Below are 19,100 nucleotides of genomic sequence, written 5' to 3' on the forward strand. Positions count from 1 at the left end.
TACCCATCAAGCAAAGCCTCATATGGCTGCTCCTTTTAGTCACTCCAAACCTAGCGGAGGTCCCTGAAATGTATGCTGTCAAATGCTTAGCAAAAAGTGTATAGTGGAGCAGGAAGCTGTGTAGTTCAGTACATTAAAATGAAAAAAAAAAAAAAAAACAAAACAGAACAAAACCAAAACAAGCCAACCAATCAAACAAAAATACACTAAACAAAGTAGGAACAAGGTGTATAGGGAAGAGAGGATTTTGTGGGCAGAAATTGTTATCAGTCAAATTTCTTAATGTTTCTTTGACTGACTCCATGCAAACAGGACAGAAGACAAATACTGAACAAGTCCAGCTGTAAAGAGCAGCCCTGGCCCAAATCCCTGGATGCTTTGCTGCTGGGCATGGCCCATAACAACTTGTCAAGCACATCTCAACAGCTGGAAGTCTGGTGCAGATGTCTCCTTGGTGTAGAGATTACTAACCCACTGACTTTGGAGAGTTTAGTCCCAATTCTAAATTAATAGATACCAAGAGCACAACTGATACCACCCTTGTGGACTGGAACTGTTCATGGGCACTGGACAGCTCCCTAAACCAGGACTATTTTGCCTGTTGTTACACATGCACAGCATCCCTGCCTCTTAGCCTGATTGCCCCATGGGGCACTAACTTTAAAGCCAAGAAGCTCTGTGTACAATAACAGAGAGGCTTCCTTCCCCATCTGGGCTCTAGGCTGGACCCTTACAGAGGCCTCTGATTGCAAAGCTGAACCTGTGCTGTAGTCTTCCCCATGGCAGATGTCGTGCAATGCCTTTCTTCCACACCTCTACTTCTGATCACAGAACTAGTAGAAATGGGATTCTCTTCAATGGCATGGTTACACAAACAAATTTTGCTGAAAATGGCTAGCACAGTCAAGTTATGAGAAGGGGACAACGCATCTAGACCTTGATTTCATCCATCAGACACATCAGGCAGCGTATAGGCCCATATATAGAATCATAGAATCATTTTGGTTGGAAGAGACCCTCAGGATCATCTAGTCCAACCATTAACCCAACACTGGCACTAAACTATGTCTGGAAGAGTCTCATCTACACATCTTTTAAACACCTCCAGGGATGGTGACTCCACCACTGCCCTGGGCAGCCTGTTCCAATGCCTCACAACCCTTTCTGGTAACAAATGTTTCCTAATATCCAATGTGAACCTTCCCTGGCACAACTTGAGGCCATTTCCTCTTGTCCAGTCACTTGTTACTTGAGAGGAGAGACCAACACCCTCCATGTTACCACCTCCTTTCAGATAGTTGTAGAAAGTGAGAAGGTCTCCCCTCAGCCTCCTTTTCCCCAGGTTAAACACCCCCAATTCCTTCAGCCACTCCTCATAAGACTTGTGCTCCCATATATGTTGGAGTTCACAGAGATAAGAGAGCTCTTCATGTGGGTTTAATCTGAAGGAGCAGGAAGCATGGGAACACATGATGAAGTCATCAGACCTAATGTCCTATCTCAGCTTCCAGTAGGTCTTGAAGCAGAAACTTTGTATGCATCCTCTTCCACATCAATCCTAGGGTCTCAACAAGAGCCCATGGGCCAATAACCTGCGTCTTTGTCCTTCAGTGTTCAGTTTCAGGGGCAGGACCAGTGCAATGAAATAGAGAAAACACCCATGCTCTTAGCTGTTTCTCTTTCTTTCAGTACCACATGCTGAACTGCACTGTCTTCCTCTGCTTTGGGCACCTTCATTACAAAGATACCCAGGCCTCTGCTCCCAGAACTAACAAGTGGGGAAGAGTCAGCTTCCATCCAGGCAAAAGAACAAACATCCAGGCTGGCAGAAAACAGGAGAACTCCCTCTTCATCCAGGCAAGATGACAAAGCCAGGGACCTGCACCAGTAATTTTGTTCCTGCCGTAGGGCACAGGGAGGGATTAGACTCCCTTCCGTTAGATGGAAATTTCATGCCCATGCTTTAGGATCCTGACAAAATTCTTGCACTCGTATATCTGCTGCTCTGTCATCTCCACACATACAAACTGTTGCAGCCTCTCTTTGTGCCTGTCCCTCATTGCTACTGGTGTTCGTGTGGATCCAACCCATGTATTGCAGAAAGAACACAGCTCAAGCTATCCCAGAAATTATGGCACAAAGCAGCCACTCTGCCAGTGTCTTCAATGAGCCTGGAGTTGCAGCTTTCATTCCTTCAGGTCCCTTCTTTTCCTTGTTGCTTCTAAGAATAAGGAATATCCCAAGTCAGTAACTGTTTGTTTAATGGCATGGACTGTTCAAGACCTATTGAGAGCATTCAGCTTAATGAGGTGTGCAGCAATTATCGCTCTATCAGAACTAGAGCCAGGGAACAAAAAGAAATATATTTAAACTCAACAGATCTGCAATTCTGATGATGTGCTAAAGGACGTCCTTTCCTTGCAGGGTTGTCTCACCCTGCTGGAAGAATGAAATGTAGGATATCAATATCAGATTGCTGGCTGCAGCAAGTGCAAGAAGTGAGTGTACTACACGGAAAGTCAGCAACTGGAGGTGACATTGACAGAGGCACCACAGGGACATACTGATGCTGAGTCTTCACTGGGTTAAAGTGTCACAAAGCCACACTAATGATACGTGCTGAGAATCAGTTTTCTAACCTATTTAGCCCAAACTTGCTTCAGTGTTGTCTTGGGGGATGACGGGCTCATGGGAGACAAAATCAGTGCCCACAGTTGTTGTAAAATGTCACTGGATATCATAATTGGAAAAGGAAAATATGGGAGAAGAGATGAGTTGCAGAAGTGAGGATGATGCTCTGGAAGAACTGTGAAATCTACTGCTCTGCCCAACATGTTAAGTGACTGCTGTGTCTTAGAGCACCTGTGTCCACTGTCAGAGTACTCATGGACAAGACCTCAATCCTGCTAAAACTCTGTTCCTAGTCTGTTATGCAAATATCAGAGCCTTTTTTTCCCTCCTGGATTTGTTATCTGCTAGATCTGTAAGGTTGGTAGGCTTAGTACCATCACTACCAAGTCCTGTCTTCACCCAAAATCTTTTGGAGCTGCATTTAGATAGAGGAAACCAGCACTGAAAAACAGAAAACTCCCTTTCAAGGCAAGCTGGAAGAAACTCCAGAGCTATATCCACCACAAGAGACAGGATCCACCAGTTGAGAGAGCTCAGCACCGAGGAAATCCATAGAAGTCTGGCATCTCAAAGGCAAAACAGGCAGCTGAAAAAAATCCATGCATCCTGTTCCCCTTAGAATGGCAACATTTTCTATTTTTCAATCTCATCCCATCACCATAATGCATCAGATCTTCAGGGTGGGTGGTGAAAAGGGCCAGGAGTGTTTTTGTTCAGCCTCCCTTCTGAGACATTAGCATCCTCAGTCTCACATTCAGCAATAACAGTTGTAAAACTACACTGCAGATGACATGATTTTGAATCTGATATCTGTGTTTCCCTGTATCTAAATTTCATCCATTATTGGCATACAAAACATTTGGGGGCAGTTGCTATGGGTCCTGAATATAAGAGGATGTTAAACAATAGCAAATTTGGAAAATAAAAAAAAAAAAAAGGAAACACATAACTGAAAAGCTGAGCTTTTCACAAGGCTGCCACTCATTAAATTGCCTGTAAAAGTCCCCTTGTAACAATAATGGGAGTAGTTGCCTGTGAAACTCCCTCAGCAACTGGATGTAAATTCCACCTTTAGTCTCCCTGTTACAACAATAGCACATTCAGACGGTAATTGCTGATGTTTCTGCATTGTGATCATGTCCACAAGCTGTTGGGTTCACAATGGAACTGATCGCCTTATTTTTCTCATTTTTCTCTCCCCCTACATCTCCCAAATAGGACATCTCCATACAGACCGATGAAGGAGTAAATTTAGTGCAGAAACAGCAGCACAGACAGAGGGATTCTCTGCTCTGCCACTCTTACTCTCATTCCCAACTCTCCCTGGCAGCCAGTGATAGAATGTGTGGGAATGCTTCAAAGCTGCACAACGGGAGGTTTAGACTGGACATGAGGAAGCATTTATTTACTGGGAGATTTGTCAAAGACTGGAACAGGCTTCCTAGAGAGATGGTCGATGCCTCAAGCCTGTCAGTGTTTAAGAGGCATTTTGACAAAGCCCTTTTTTAATAACACACTTTCACTTTTCCTCAGCACTGCAGTGGTCAGGCAGTTGGATCAGATGATTTTGTAGGTCCTTTCCAACTATTCTATTCTATTCTATTCTATTCTATTCTATTCTATTCTATTCTATTCTATTCTATTCTATTCTATTCTATTCTATTCTATTCTATTCTATTCTATTCTATTCTATTCTGTTCTATTCTGTTCTGTTCTGTTCTGTCCTGTCCTGGTCCTGTTCCGTTCCGTTCTGTTCTGTTCCGTTCCGCTCTGTTCTGTTCCATATTGCAAGATCGTGAATAACACTAGAGGAAAACAGTGGGACAAGTAATGCTCATACAGATCAGAGATGTGAGTGTTTAAACTGAGTCAGGAACCCCCTTTTCAGCATCCAGGAAGGAGTAACACTTGTCTCCTCTGTAAAACACCCCACTGATTGCACGCAAGAGCGGCAGCCCCATCAGGGGCTGCCCATATGGGTCCAGTGGGGATTCACTGCAGGAGACACGTGGTCAAGGTCCCCTGTTTGCCAGGTGCCAGGCTTTGTTCAACCTCCTCCGCCATGAGCTGTGAAGTAATATCAGCTCTTGCCCACAGCTGCTGAGGTTTGGATTTCAGCTGGGAAGATGTTGTAGAATCATAGAATCATAGAATGTCCCGAGCTGGAAGAGACCCACAAGTATCATTGAGTCCAACTCCTGTCCCTGCATATGACAGTCCCAAAATTTACACCATGTGTCTGAGGGCATTGTCCAATCACTTCTTGAACACTGTCAGGCTTGGGGCCGTGACACCTCCCTGGGGAGCCTGTTCCAGTGTCCAGCACCCTCTGGGTGAAGAACCTTTTCCTAATGTCCAACCTAAACTTGCCCAGGAACATCTTCCTGTCATTCCCTCGGGTTCTGTGATTGGTCACCTAAGAAAAGATATCAGCACCTATCCTTCCTCCTCCTCCTTGTGAGGAAACCATAGATGACGATAACATGACTGATATCAAGTAAAATCCCCAGTGCTTTTAGCAGGGTAACACTGGAAAATTTCATGTGTGAACAGAAGCCAGCCCTTCCTTGCCCTGTGTTTTGCTGGTACTCTGTCACTGTATCCAAGCTCTGCTCTCAAGGATGTACAGACTAGACAGCAGGGGTAAACACAGATGGAGAAAAGAGGAGCTGGAAGGCAGCACACCTTCCCTAGGCACACTCAGCAAGTCCATGCCAGGAGGAAGGAGAGGCAATGGAACTGCACCCATCCAACTCCCTTTGCCATTTGGTTGGCAAGTCCAAAAGTGAAGCAAATCCAAAGCCAAACAACTTTTTTTTTTTTTTTCTGCAAGCCCAGCTGTTGTTTGTGCCTGGGGAACTCATGTGGGAAGTATAGAGCTTCTGTCTTTATCACTTCCTGAGGTTTCATGGTCACTAAAGCTTTCTACAAACATGGGAAATGATTTATCGAGTTATTTCTGCCCTATGGGAGATTCAAGAGGAAGAGAGATGTACCACACAACATGATTCGTTCAACAGGGAGTATGGTGGTTGATTCATTTGTTCCTGTGCCTTTGGCCTCCCTTCCATACCATCAACCCCCTTCAGCAGTCACCCAGACACAAGTCCAGGCAGAAGCTCAGCCCTGCTGAGGAGGCATTGTCTTTCAGCCAGCAGAACTGGCCAAGCACAAGGCAAAGCTTCTCAATGTCAACTGAGGTTTGGAGGATGTGTCCTGCAGTGAGAGATTTATGGAGTTCATTCTACTTAATGCAGCAGAGGTTAAGAAGCAACTCATTCATGGGTCTATAAAAGCCTCTCCAAATAGCAGAGAACCGATGTTAGATGACTTCTTAATCTAGCAGACAGAGGTAGAAAAAAATCTAAGGTCTGAAAGGTGAAACACCACTAACAAAACAGAGGTGAAGTGATGAGCATGTGTGAAGAAGGTGGATCTGCATTTGTTCTGACCACTGTGGACAGCAAACCAACAGAAAAGTTTATCAAAAAAAGCAAGAAAATCCCCAGCACTTCAGACTAGCGATATCTTGATTCAGCTTTTTGAGAAATAAGAAGCTCCATTTAAATCTCAGTTTCAAGTTCTTCTCTGGAATGAATTTGCAAAATTCTCTAACCAAGATGCTGAACTAATCAGACTCATTCATCATAAATATCCCTCCAATTCTGGAACCATCTCCTTTACCAGGGAGCAAATAATATATTTCAGGGGCACACATTTAACCAGCATTGTGGATCACTGTGAGAATGGAATAGGAAGAACAGAAGGACCTGATCACACTGGTTATCTCTTTGAGCCACCAAAAAGTGACAGCACTGCAATGGCCTTCCAGGAACAGACTAAATGGAGACAAGACTAATTAGATATTCATTAAGTGCCTAACTCAGCACAGCACTTAAACACACATTTAACCTTCTCTCATTACAGTGTCACTTCAGTGTCCCTTTTAAAGCTCCATCTCTGATTACAGTGAAGCCAGCTCACATTTGGAAGCATCACCAGGATTTTCAGACCATGAAGTCTCTATGCTCCATGTTTCAGGAAGCTTTCCTATCTTCAGCCCCCTGGTCTCCTACCCCAAACCAGCACAGGAGCCTATTCCGGGAGTGCCAACTTGTGTTCCTAAAAGAGAATTCACCTTAAACATCAGGATCTACAACCAGTCTCTGCCTTTCTTCCTATGTTGCTTGAGTCAGCCAAGGGAGATGTGATGCTGGCCAAAACCATTTACCCTGTTGAATTGTCTTCTCCTAGAAAAAATTCCCCATTAAAGCCTTTCCAGAGCAGTAACTTGATGTAGCAGCAGCAAAGAGGGGAGAAGTGGGGTCTGGCTGCTGCTGCCAAAACATCTCCAAGTGTGCCTGATCACCAGGACTAGTTCCATGTGCAGCAAGTCTCCAAAATATCTCCTGCTGACTTTTCACCCTGAAAGATTCTTGCCACCCCCACCATTGCCCACTGTAACGTCTGCAACGTCTGTGTGGGACAGTGAGTGCAAAGAGGGTGTCTCTCACTAAACGTGGGAAGCAAATTTGAAGTGTTCCCTCCTGCCTCCAGACACTGAAGAACAGATGCTGTGGACTAGTGTGAGAGTCGGTCCGAAGATGGAGCAGTATTTGCCTGAACATCGCCATCAAGAACTTAGAGAACTGAAGCTGAGACCGAAAGAACAGATGGACAATGAATTGGAGAGAGGCCCGAGGAGAAGCATTGTGTTGCACTGTTTCTCTGATTCGGGGGGGCTGCTACTAAGAATAGCTGCTGTGTGGACTTTGGCTGCTGCTTCAGCCAAACGAGCCCCAGCCTCCTGAAAGTGATTGTTATGAGGGTCTCTTCGACCCAGGGACAACAGCTGCTGTCCAGAAGATGTGTTCTCACCTGCAGCCTCAGTTACATGTGTCCCTCACCTGCTCCCCCAAAAAATGGCCAGTGAAAAGGAGAATGCCCAGAAGCTCATCAAGGATCCTGAGGTCACCAGAGAAAGACCCCTGAATGCTGGACACGTAAGAGTTGGCAAAAGAAAGCGTGAATCTTTCGAGCCTGTGCAGTATGAGCCTGGGTTGTGAGACTGGCCTAAAACAATGGGAGCAAGGGGGGGTGAAGAAGCATAAAAGGTGACTCCAGAATGGACACTATTGAAGATCTTCCCACCAGAGGATCCTGAACCATGACGGAGGACCAGCAGGACTCCACGACACCAGAGACCAGAGGGAGCTTCTGGAACTGGACTGGTGATAAAGGCAACCTCATTTCTCATCTTTACCTTTATATTTCCCCGTTTCTTTCCCCTTTCTCTTTCTTACTCTCTCTCTCTATCACGTGCCACTTTATTGGCAAATTAATAAAGTAACACAGCTTGATTGAATCATAACCCCTTGGCATTTTGGTCACCTTAATTTTGCGGTCTGAGATCAAGGTAAAAGAAACATCACGAGTCCATTGCCGAATGGACCATGACAACCAGGCAGGGTTACTTTGGCAGAATCACTTTGTAATGTCCTGTCATAAATGTCCACAAACATCCCTACGTACTTGAACTAAGTGCACACTCATTCACTATGTGTGAAATCAGGTTTTCAGTTCATTTTTTTGAGTGTCCTGGTAGCTCTGGAGTGATAGGGTCAGTACATCTACTTCTCCACCATGGCCAGGACATCTGTGGCCTGAGTTGGTAGCAGAAGTTCATCTCCTAGCTCTGTTTCTTGGCCATCAAAGCCAATGCCCAGCCCAAGAGCTCTATTCTCAGCCTGATATTGACTGTCTTCAGGCATCACCTAATCCAGTACACACCTATGTACATCCATTTTTCATCCTTTGACATACTGATGCCAAGGGATGGGGAGTGAACATTTTCAAAGGGGTTTCACCCCACGGATTCTGTGCGAAAAAGCATGGCTGCTTTTAAAGGAGCATCTCACTGTAGCCTCCTTAGATTTGCATCCATGCATTTGCTTTGGAAATATCCCAGGTATACAAGGGGCAATGTCAGGGTCCATATTTCGGGGTGGCATCTGGGTACCTGTCAATTCTTTAAGTGCCTTGAAAGTCATCCGATTAGATTATTACAACACACACATGCAGTCTTGTTTAAAGGTGAAAGTGTCAAGACAGGGCCAGAAATAACAAATGGGTTGGGAAATATCAGAGGGAAAAAAAAAAGTTTGTAGGAAAAAAAAAGCACTACAAATACAATCAGGACAACAATGACAGCAATAATCAGCATCAGCATTCAGAAATCAGGAAACCTATCAAAATATTCCACCCACAAAATGCTGTTAAGGTATCTCTGGCTCTCTGTCCAAATTGGATCTCGCCTCCATCTTCCTGATCAAGCCTTTTCAAAAATCAAAACAGACACGGTGACAGACAGAGCAGCACATGGAGAGGCTGGGCACCCTGCAAGCATCGTTTCTATGTATATGGCATCCCACCAGTGAAGATGATAATTCTGTGTCATCAATATGGAGCAGATGTGAGCAGCCAGACAAAAAAAAAAGAAAATTAAAAAAAATAAATCTGCTTTCTCTACAAATATTTGACACACAAAAAGGATTTTGATTCAGCCACCTTTGAGACTCTTTCATATTTATTTTCTGGGAACATTCAAGCACTCAGGCTGGACTAGGAGAGATCTTTACAAAAGCCAATACTAAGCTTGAATGCTTCACGATTTGCTGAAAATCTTATTTCAAATTTCACCTTTGGTTGCAATGAAAAAGGTCACACTGCTTGGATTGAATGCATAAATCATCCAATCAGCAAATGCAAGGCATGACACATGAGTTAACGAAGCTCACATCGCTCCAAGGAGGCAGTCAACACGGTTCCAACGCAAGTTGTTCACACAGGAGAAAAGGGCATTGTAAAGAAATCTGAAATCTGGAGAGCGAATATTACCTTGTGCTCATAGGCACTGCTGAAGTACTAATTTGCAGGATTTATGGCTCGGCTGTGTGCCTTCACATATTGATTCACAGATCAGTGAGAAACAAAATCTCCCCCAAAATACACCAATGAAAGCACTAATACCTGATCATACACTAATCTCTCGGCTAACGCCAGACTGCGGCCTGCAAGAAAATCACGCTGCACAGATTGGACCTGTGCCTGGTAACCTCCCTCCCACTGCAAGCAAATTTAGCCTCCTTCCTCCTGACTTGATACATTCTCCCCCAGACTGGGGGTGGCTGCAAAAGCCAGGCAGAAGCGCCAAAGCCCAGGTCCAGACAGATTTCAACTTTCTCCCAGTGCTAGAGGAGATTTCAATCATAGAATAGAATCATAGAAGCATTTTGGTTGGAAGAGACCCTGAAGATCATCAAGTCCAAATATTAATCCAACACTGTGACTAAACCATGTCCCTAAGAATCTCATCTACACATCTTTTAAACACCTCCAGGGATGGTGACGCCACCACTGCCCTCGGCAGCCTGTTGCAATGCCTGACAATCCTTTCCAGGAAGAAATTTTTCCTAATATTCAATGTGAACCTTCCCTGGCACAACTTGAGGCCAATTTCTGATGTCCTATTGCTTGTTCCTTGGGAGAAGAGACCAACCCCCTCCATGCTCCAACCTCCTTTCAGGCAGTTAAGAGACCAGAAGGTCTCCCCTCAGCTCCTGGGGGGTTGAACCCCCCCAGGTCCCTCAGCCGTTCCCATCACACTTGTGCTCCAGCCCCTTCCCCAGCTTCATTCCCTTCTCTGAACTCACTCCAGCACCTCAAGGTCTTTCTTGTTGTAAGGGGCCCAAAACTGAACACAAGATTTGAGGTGCACCCTCACCACTGCCCAGTACAGCGGGATGATCATATCCCCTGAAGAAGATGAGACCCTGGGGTGGGGAATCAGGTGAGGGTCTGAACCCCACTAAATTGGAGGCTCCCCTCCCTGATGCCCAGGTTCCTGTCTTTCATCCTACCTCAGCTTTACATAACCCGCAAGCTGTCAGGTGGGATGGAGCTGAGAATAAACACATCAGAGCAGATCTGACACAGACACTGAAATAGAGGGTTTGATTTCGGACCCTCCGGTTTCCCATCTGCTTCACATGGCACCGTAGCACCAGGGGATACCACATTGGATATCTGCAAGGAATATGACCCACCCCAGATCAATGCTCAGATCAAACCTCAGGAGCATTTCACCCTTATTTGTAACTCTTTTTTGTCATGTGTCTTCCATCTCCCTAGTCTCTTTCCAGCCCATACTAACGATCATAATCAAAACGTTGATGAAATATCTGAGGAATGAGCCTCAGCAAAATAACAAAGTAACCTCAAAAAAGCAACATGATGAGTCTTCTTTCTGAAAGCCTCTAAAAGGAAAATGAGATTGAGAACAAAATAACCATGCTTTCTGTTGCCGTTCCCTTGAAACAGACCCAATAATTAAGTTTTTCCCATGAATTAAAACAGTTGATAGGGCTGCTGAGTGCAGTCTGCCTCAGGAGGTAGTTTGGATCCTGACTTTTCTAGGACATCTGTAATTACGTTTGAAAACTGCTTGCCCTCAGGTAAGACTCTCCCCTCAGCAGCTTTGAGGCTGCAGAAGTAAAACAAATGAGGGACAAGCCCCAGGAATGAACAAAACGATTTGGGGTGTATTTAGGAGAAGCTGCTTCTCAGTTCCAGTTGCAGACTCAAAAAGAGCCATGGGGGGTTATCAATTAGCATATAATATTTTCATACCTGGCACCCACAGATGTGGACAGAGATGTGACAGGGACAGTGTGAGACTGAGGAGAAGAAAACCCAACCAGTCCTTCCTTCCAAACCCCATCAGCTGCCCACAACTCACCCAAGAACTCTGCTCCACTGCTGTCCTTGGGGCTGCTCATGCAGTTCTCCAAATAAATCCCATCCTTATAGCAATCTTCCTTCTTCCTTGTGAGCCCCAGGATCTCGCTGGTCTGATCTAGGACCTCCCCTCCTGAGCAAGAGCACGGGGTCTGCATAATGCCGCACGGGTGGGAGCTGCTGCTGATGGCCAAGCACGCGTCCAGCCACTTGCAGAGCATCTGGCAGGCGGCTTTGCTAGGGTTCCTGTTGCCCACCACAAGGTACTCCACTGAGAAGTCCCTCTCCTGAGCCTTTGTGGGCTTCCACCGCACGGGCCAACTCTCCACTCCTGGTGGTGCGGTCTGCTTCATCTGGAGGAACTGTTTGTTGGACTGAAGGAAGGCGTAGCGGGTGGACCCATCACAGAGCTTCAACACATCATCAAAGCTCTCCATGCCCAGGTAGGTGCGCGTGGACTCCAGGAAGGAATCAAACTGGTAGGTACGGATATGCTGGTGGTCACATATGCCAGTAGGTTTTAGGATCTTCATGTACAAGGTGTATCTCCGAGGGTCAGGGTTCTGAATAATCCAAGAGCAGAGAGAAGAGTTCAATGGGAAGACAACAAAGGAGGAGAAATACCCAAAGAATTTCCCCTGGACCAAAGTGGTGCAGGGAGTTTGTGCCAGGTCCAGAGCGACCACGGTCCACACAAAATAGAGTGGCGATACCAAAAGCAGGTTCAGGGCAGATCCAATGCTCCTCATCCTAGGTCTCTGGTCCTCTGGAACTCAAAGTAAATGTCAAGCAGGCGCCAGATCCTGGACATAACAGGGACCAGCTTAGAGGAAAAGTGAGAGTTTAAGGGGCTCTGGATCCGAAATCAAGCCAATCTTCCCATGTCTGGATTTGAGCTCCCTCCTGTGGCCATAAACAACACCTGGAAAAAAAGGGAAAGGAAGGAGGAGGGGAAAGAGAGAGAAGAGATTTGGATTTTTTCATGGTGGTTTGTTTTGATTTTATTAACCCTTTGCAAGTCTGGGATTACACAGAGCATCCGCAGTTCCTGCACATCTTATTAAGGGAAAATTCAGCCCCGCATCACCATTCCCATGGTAGGTTTGGGGGTGTCCCCATCCCTGGGATGTCCTAACCCCCAGAAGGGATCCAACTATGACTCACAGTGGGGGACAACACAGCTGTGACTCCATTTTTCCTATGCCCATACAGTGCCCCTGTGCCAAGCTGAGCAGAGGCTTTTGCAGTGATTTGCAACCATCTATGCTAAGAAAACACTCTTGATCTCTGTTTTTAGGGAGTTTCCACCCCTCTCCATCCCAGCAAAGGTGCTGGTTTAACCCAGACTTCATGCTGCACCTGGGAAGGGTGGGATGGAGCTTGTCATGGGCAGCTGGCCTCTGCCCCTTTTCTTTCTCCTGCCAGCCCTTGATATGTTTCTTCTTTATGTCTCTCCTTTTCTCTCTTCTGCCTTCTCTTTCACCAAACCAGTGCAGGTGAAGGGAGTTGTTGCTCAGTACCTCAATCCTGGTCTAACCCTGAGCCCAGGCAGAAGGGCAGGTCTGGAAAAAGCCATGCACAAGGTATAGGAGAAAAAAGAAAGGGGAGGGGGGGTAGAGGCAGATTTTAGGTCTTCCCACACCATGCAGTCACCCTGGTTTGCAACCCTGTGTGCAGGACACCCCTGCAGTACTACAACCAGGCACAGAGCATCTCCCGAGAGTCCTCCTGGCCACCCCCAGGACCTCCTTAAGCCTGCAAAGCCTCTTCAGCAAAGGTAATATCCCTCTTGCATTGCTCTCTTGGACACATTCCTTTGTAGCCCAGATCCCCTCTTCAGCACAACTGCCCAGACGCCTGTGCCCTACTCTATGATGAAGATATTCCTGTGCTCTCTGCACTCTTGTACGTTTCCCTCTTTCTTACTCCACCAAGAAGGTATCCCTGTGCTTCCTTTCCCCCATCTTCCCTCTTTCCAGGGGATGAGAAAGAGGGGGAAGAACCATCAATAGCAGCATTCTCTTCTTTTTGTACCCCCTCCCCATGTAACATGCACCCCCATGTTTGGGGAGGGGACCTGTTAACAGATGCAGAATTGATGGGCAGGAAGGTCGGACCCTCGGTGTGTGGGGCAGAGCTTCTCCCACCACTGGGCATACAGCCTTCATACCTTTTCCTTCTCACCTTTCCAGGCATTTCTTCTTGATTCACCCCAGGTAGAGAAAACCAGGAATTTCCCCTTGGGGGAGGCTTGCCCAGGCCCTGCAGTACTTGCTGCCTCCAAAACGGGGCTACTGTCTAGTTTCAAAAGGACAAATTGGACCCCTGAGAAGAAGGTTTCCCCTACTAAGCCTTGATTTCAAGAGCCTCTGTGGTCCACAAGTTAGTCAAAAACAAATGCTTAGGGACTCTGCAGTGAAGCCTGAGTGCAAGCAGCCCAACTCCTGGGTTGTTAACATTGTCTTACATTGCAACCCCAAAATAATTCAGTTCATCTGGGATGTGTTTGTCCATGACAGAAGAACACGGTGGCACCACCAGGAAGGAATGAAAGTGCAAGTCTATGGAAAGGGACATCTGCTGCAAGGGAGGAAGGAAAACATTGACCCTCCTCATAGACCCATGGTGTCCACAACGCTCATCCCCATTCTTGTTATCTCTCACCCCATTGCCAGGCTCTGCCTTCCCAGACTGCAAACAGAGGAAGCTTTCATAGCAGCCATACAAATTCCCAGCAAATCTACAGTTCAGGCAGTTAAACCCAATCCCAGGAGTGACTGAAAAATAAGAGATGAAGCCCATAGACTATCCTGTACATCTGGAAAGAGATAAGAAGCCAAATGTATCTTCACATTCATCCTCTTGTTTTTTTAACTTGCTCTCTATCAAGTTTTGTCTCTGCATTTCCCCTCTTTTGAAAAGCCTTTTTTTTTTTTTTTTTTCTGGGAAGGAAAGGGGCAGACAACTCACAAATCAAATCCACTATTTCCAAGCTCTGTTTCATCTGAGCTTCAGATCACTGCAGCCTCTGCCAGCAGATTCCTGAGTGTCTCTTAGACCTGACACTAATCAGCATGGAGTACAAATGCATTTGCACTTAAATTTTTTAGAAGTCAGGTCCCCACTCCTGACAGTGGTTTGCAGCCTGCAAAGCTCCGCAGTGCAAATCTCCCAGATCTCAGGAATCCAACCTGCTTAGCAAAGGCAAAGCAACGAAAACCACAGGCATCAAACAAACATCCTATAAATTTCCAGAGAGGTCATCCTGATAAGCAGGAGGGGTTGCCTGCAAATGGCTGTCAATGCCTTAAAAGTCAGATTTAATAAGTGGAAGGTGCTTGCTCAGCTGAGAATCTGAAAGGAACAACCAGGTCTCCTCTCCCTTGCTGTAGGGCAATGCCTGAGCAGCTCAAGCTGTTTGTGGGCTTTGCAAAGCTGAAATCTACCCAGCCTTCACACCGATGAGCCTGCCAGGGATCATCTTAGCCTCTGGTCCAGTCTGTGAAGAAACTGGCCTCTCCCAGTTGGAAGCAGGAGCCAGCGGTGCCTCCATAGCAACGAGATGATTAGGAGACAGGGCTTGCGCTGAGATCCGGTCCCTAACAGTGATTTCAGAGTGTGGAATTCAGCCCAAGACTCCTGCCCTGCACAAATCCAATTTTTTCTCACGCTGGCCATAACCCTGCTGCTGAATGGGGATGCAGCGAGCACAAAATGCAACCCCTTAACTGCCCCTCTCTGGGAAAAGCACCGTAAAAGCCAACAAACTTTAACTAAACAGACCCGTTAATAGTACGCTGTGTTACGGTTGTTAGGTCTCAGAATTGATTTCCCTTGAATGTAGTCCCATCTGGAAAGTTTCACCATAAGGAACATAAACATATTTTTTTCTCCTTCTACCAATCCTTGCTGAAGTGGGAATCTTTACTTAGAGCAGAAAAAGCAAAGAGAAAAACCCCCCTGCACACCTGGATCTTCAGCTCAACAAGTGTGGGACCTGGTAGGGAGGAAAGATGCAATAGCAAGTTGACTGGCTGCTGCATTTCAGCAGAGATCCATCTTCTGCATTTTAATCCAGAAAAGTCCCAAAGGGAACATATACCAGAGGCTACAGCCTGCAGCTAGGGAAGTGATATTAAATGCATGAAAAGACAGATGATTCCATTGTTGGAGACCACATTCCCATGGCACACAGGCAAATTTACCCATATTCCCATGGTTGTTGCCACAGCTAGTGTTTATATAGCCTGGGTATTTCTGTAATTTTCTGTGATGGGAGACATCCATGCCTTATCCCCTCCCCTGGATCCAACCTGGATACTTGCTGCCTCTCCTGCCCTTTCTTTCCAGTCCCGCGTCTGGGAAATGGCTCTGGCAGAGAAGCTTTTTCTGGAGCAAAGCCTGGGGACAGCAGGTGACCATGCAGGACCTTGGGATGTCCCTCACCTGCATTTCTCAAGGACAAGCTGAAGCCAAAAGTATTGTCATCTTTGTGTGTGTGTGCCCCAGGCAGAAGGCAGGTGTTTAGCTCAAGCAACTCACAGAAAGAGGTTGACAACTTTGTCTGAATGGCCCTTCTGCCTTGGTTACCTTGTGTGGGTGTTGGAGATGATGAAGCAGAGGGTTTTGAAGAGATGCAAACCACTGACATGGCTCCTGCACCTTTGCACCACTGCAGAGCCCTGGTAACTTTTCCTGCCTTCTTGATGAGTATTTGCCATCCCATCCTGATAACCACTGGAGCAGGTACAGTTCAGAAACACAACCCGAGACAGATTTTCACAGCTTGAACAAAACCAATCAAGCACCGAATCATGTTACACCTGACACCTGCATTGCCCAGGGGGTTTAGGTATCCAGTTTGCACTGGTCTCAGTTAATTTTTGAGCTCACAAGCTCTGGCAAGATGTTTGGTGGTGCAGCCTGCATTCCTGCAGTAATCATAAACCAAGACAATCTGTGTCTGAGACCAGAGTTTTCCACCACCCTCACAACCCTGCTTGTTTTCTGCACGTTTGCATGCCCCAAGCACCCCCTACACGCATCCTGAGGTTACAGGCAGCATTGGGACGTGTGTGAGAAGGGATGGATCAAGGCATTCCTTGACTCTGCCTACAACTACCTTCATCCTCTGCCTGAATAGCCCCGCATGCCAATTCACCTCATCCCACCAAGACCTTCCAGCTGGACATCTCCAAATTGCTGCGTCTGACTTTGCAGCTGTGCCCCAGCACAGGGATTTCAGCTCTGCATGAGCAGGAGGAGTTTGTAAAATGCAGGCAGGGATGCAATGTGCTCTGTTTCGCAAGGTCTGTGCATCGCACAGAGTCCTCCCACATGAAAAGGGCAAGAACCTCCCTGGTTGCGCATCCACCACCTTCCTCGCTTGCTGGTGACACGGGACTCTTGGTGCAGCAGCCAGGATCTGGCCAATGGAGGGCACTCTTAGACATCCACACAAATACACACACAAACACTCCACAGAAAAAAAAGAAAATGGGGGGGGGGGGGGGAATAATGAAAACAACGACTGCAGAAAGGCCATCCTGTGTGTAGGATCTCTCCCAACACCCTCACCCTGATCTGCCCCCAGTAGACCTGCCGTGTCCCAACTCCCCTCTCTCTACCTACAGACTCAGACGTGCTATCGTCCACGATTTACCTCCCTCTGTTTTTCCTTCTCCTGACCTTGGCACAAGGCTGACATCCCAGCAGGGTGAAAACCACTCTCATCAAGCTAATCCTCCTTTCCTGGGGCTTCCCATTTCCCAGTAAGAAGTCCCCAACTATCAAGCAAAATATCCCTTCTGCCAGAGGCAGAAAATCACCTGACCCTGAAAAACTCAGTCCTTTGCCACGCTGAGAAAACACAGGCAATGAGTATGCTCTGTCTCTATTCACAAGGAACTGCTAACAGCTAAAAAGAATAAAAACAATTAAAAAAAAAAAAAAAAAGAAAAAGAAAAAAAAAAGAAAAAAAAAAAAAAAGAAGAAAAAGAAAAAAGCTGCCACCACTTGGAAATTTTATTTTTTCTACCAAGGCAAATGAGCAAATGCCTGGAAAAACAGGGTGGCATCTGTGAACCGACAGCACATGGAGTCAATAAGGGCTGTGACTTGACTGTCATTTGGCTGCAGTGGCTCTGCTGGGCTGTAAGGAGAGGAGTTAGACCTGGATGACACCTAGAGAGGGATGGAGCTTAGACAGGTCCTAGAGCAGTGCCTCTTCCATAAAATCGGTGCTCAAAACCAAGATTTTGCTTAGCATTATTTTTAATGATAAATTTTCTTTCTCTGCTGTTTTCTATGAGTGTTTATTTGACTCTGGCCTAACCCAGCAACAGGTTATCTATAGAGATGAGTGCTTATTTTCTGACAAAGCAGAATCTGGTAAAGACTAGGACCTGAAAGATCAAAATGGTGACTTGGTGGGTATTGCAGGACTGGGAAATCCTTTATTGACTTCAGTTCACACCCGTTCCCTAGAGAGGCATTTCAGATGTGGAAAGTCTGCTAAACCAGCTCCAGCTGGAGCTTCCCAGGTCAGAATCTGTTCTGGCCAGATCTATAATATCTTTGAAGAAAATCTTAAGAGCTGAACTGGAACAAAGTCCCTTTGAGAAGTAAAGAGGACAAGGGTCAGATAGACAAGAGTCCAGCCCTGCTCCCCTCCTGCTGTTTCATTGCCAAAAACATATTTCTGCATGGACCCCTCACCACCCAGCACATTTGCTCCACCGCTGTAAAAACTGATGTACTTCCTGCTGCTTCTATCCATCTCAGTCTCCTGAGCACAGAGAAAGCCTGATTTTCATGTGTTTACAGTGTTAATAAATTATGTTTATACACGCTAATATCCTTCATCCCAAATTTCTCTCAGCTCCAACCTCCAAAGGCACCCGCTTTGGGGGTGGACTTCAGCAGATGTGCAACAGCCTGCATGAATAGGATGATAAATATTTGATCCTGTGATGGGGATTGGCTTGTGGGGACAGAGTCACAGTCCCTTTTCGACCTTCAAAAGCTGAAAGAGGTGATTTGGGGAAAAAAAGAGGGCTGAGAGTTGATATATAGAAATAGATCATACCGGGATGCCCAGGAGGCTTTCGACCGTGTTGAAGAAACTCCAAAGCCACCGAGCCTTAGTTGAACCATTCCATCTCTGATCCCCTTCAGACCTGGCCACATGGCAACACAGTATCAGGGGGAGCCAGAAGCCAGATTTTAGTCCTGGCTTCAGGATTAGTGTATGTTCCCAATTAAGCATCTCTACTAATTTGTGCCTCAGTTTTCAGACCTGAGAAGATGGATGTGAGAAGCACCCTCTGCTTTTCTCTAGTACTCTGTGAGCTGAAAAGCTCCAGCTACATGCTGCTGATGTTGATTCATTTCCAACACACTAGATCTTATCCCACAATAAGATTAACAATCTTAAAGACTAAGTTATCCACTCCAGATCATGTTAATTGAAGATGGACATATAGCTAAAGCTCTCAGGGAGAGATGTAGATGGGTCAGACTCAGTTCCTGTATCTGCATATTTTATTTTATTTTTTCAGTGGGATAGATCAGGAGACAGGTGAGAAGGAAGACTGGACGCTAAAATCTAGGACCCAGTAAAACTTCTGTAGAGAAAATCCCAGCAGACAAGGAGGGCCAGATGTGCTCCATCT

General features: G+C 46.2%; 1 protein-coding gene across 1 annotated transcript in view; it reads right to left on the bottom strand.

Moving 5' to 3' along the window:
• The window catches only part of ADGRB1 (adhesion G protein-coupled receptor B1), a gene marked incomplete at both ends in the record, with an annotated part of 208,435 nt that extends 196,259 nt beyond the window's left edge, over nucleotides 1–12,176 (bottom strand). The window contains one exon of the mRNA XM_082044888.1: nucleotides 11,429–12,176. Coding sequence (XP_081901014.1) covers nucleotides 11,429–12,176 — 748 coding nt within the window. The remainder of the gene's footprint in view (nucleotides 1–11,428) is intronic.
• Between the last annotated feature and the right edge of the window lie 6,924 nt (nucleotides 12,177–19,100).

This window comes from Streptopelia decaocto, assembly GCF_964273445.1.
Source record: "Streptopelia decaocto genome assembly, chromosome: 2".
Lineage (NCBI taxonomy): Eukaryota > Metazoa > Chordata > Aves > Columbiformes > Columbidae > Streptopelia > Streptopelia decaocto.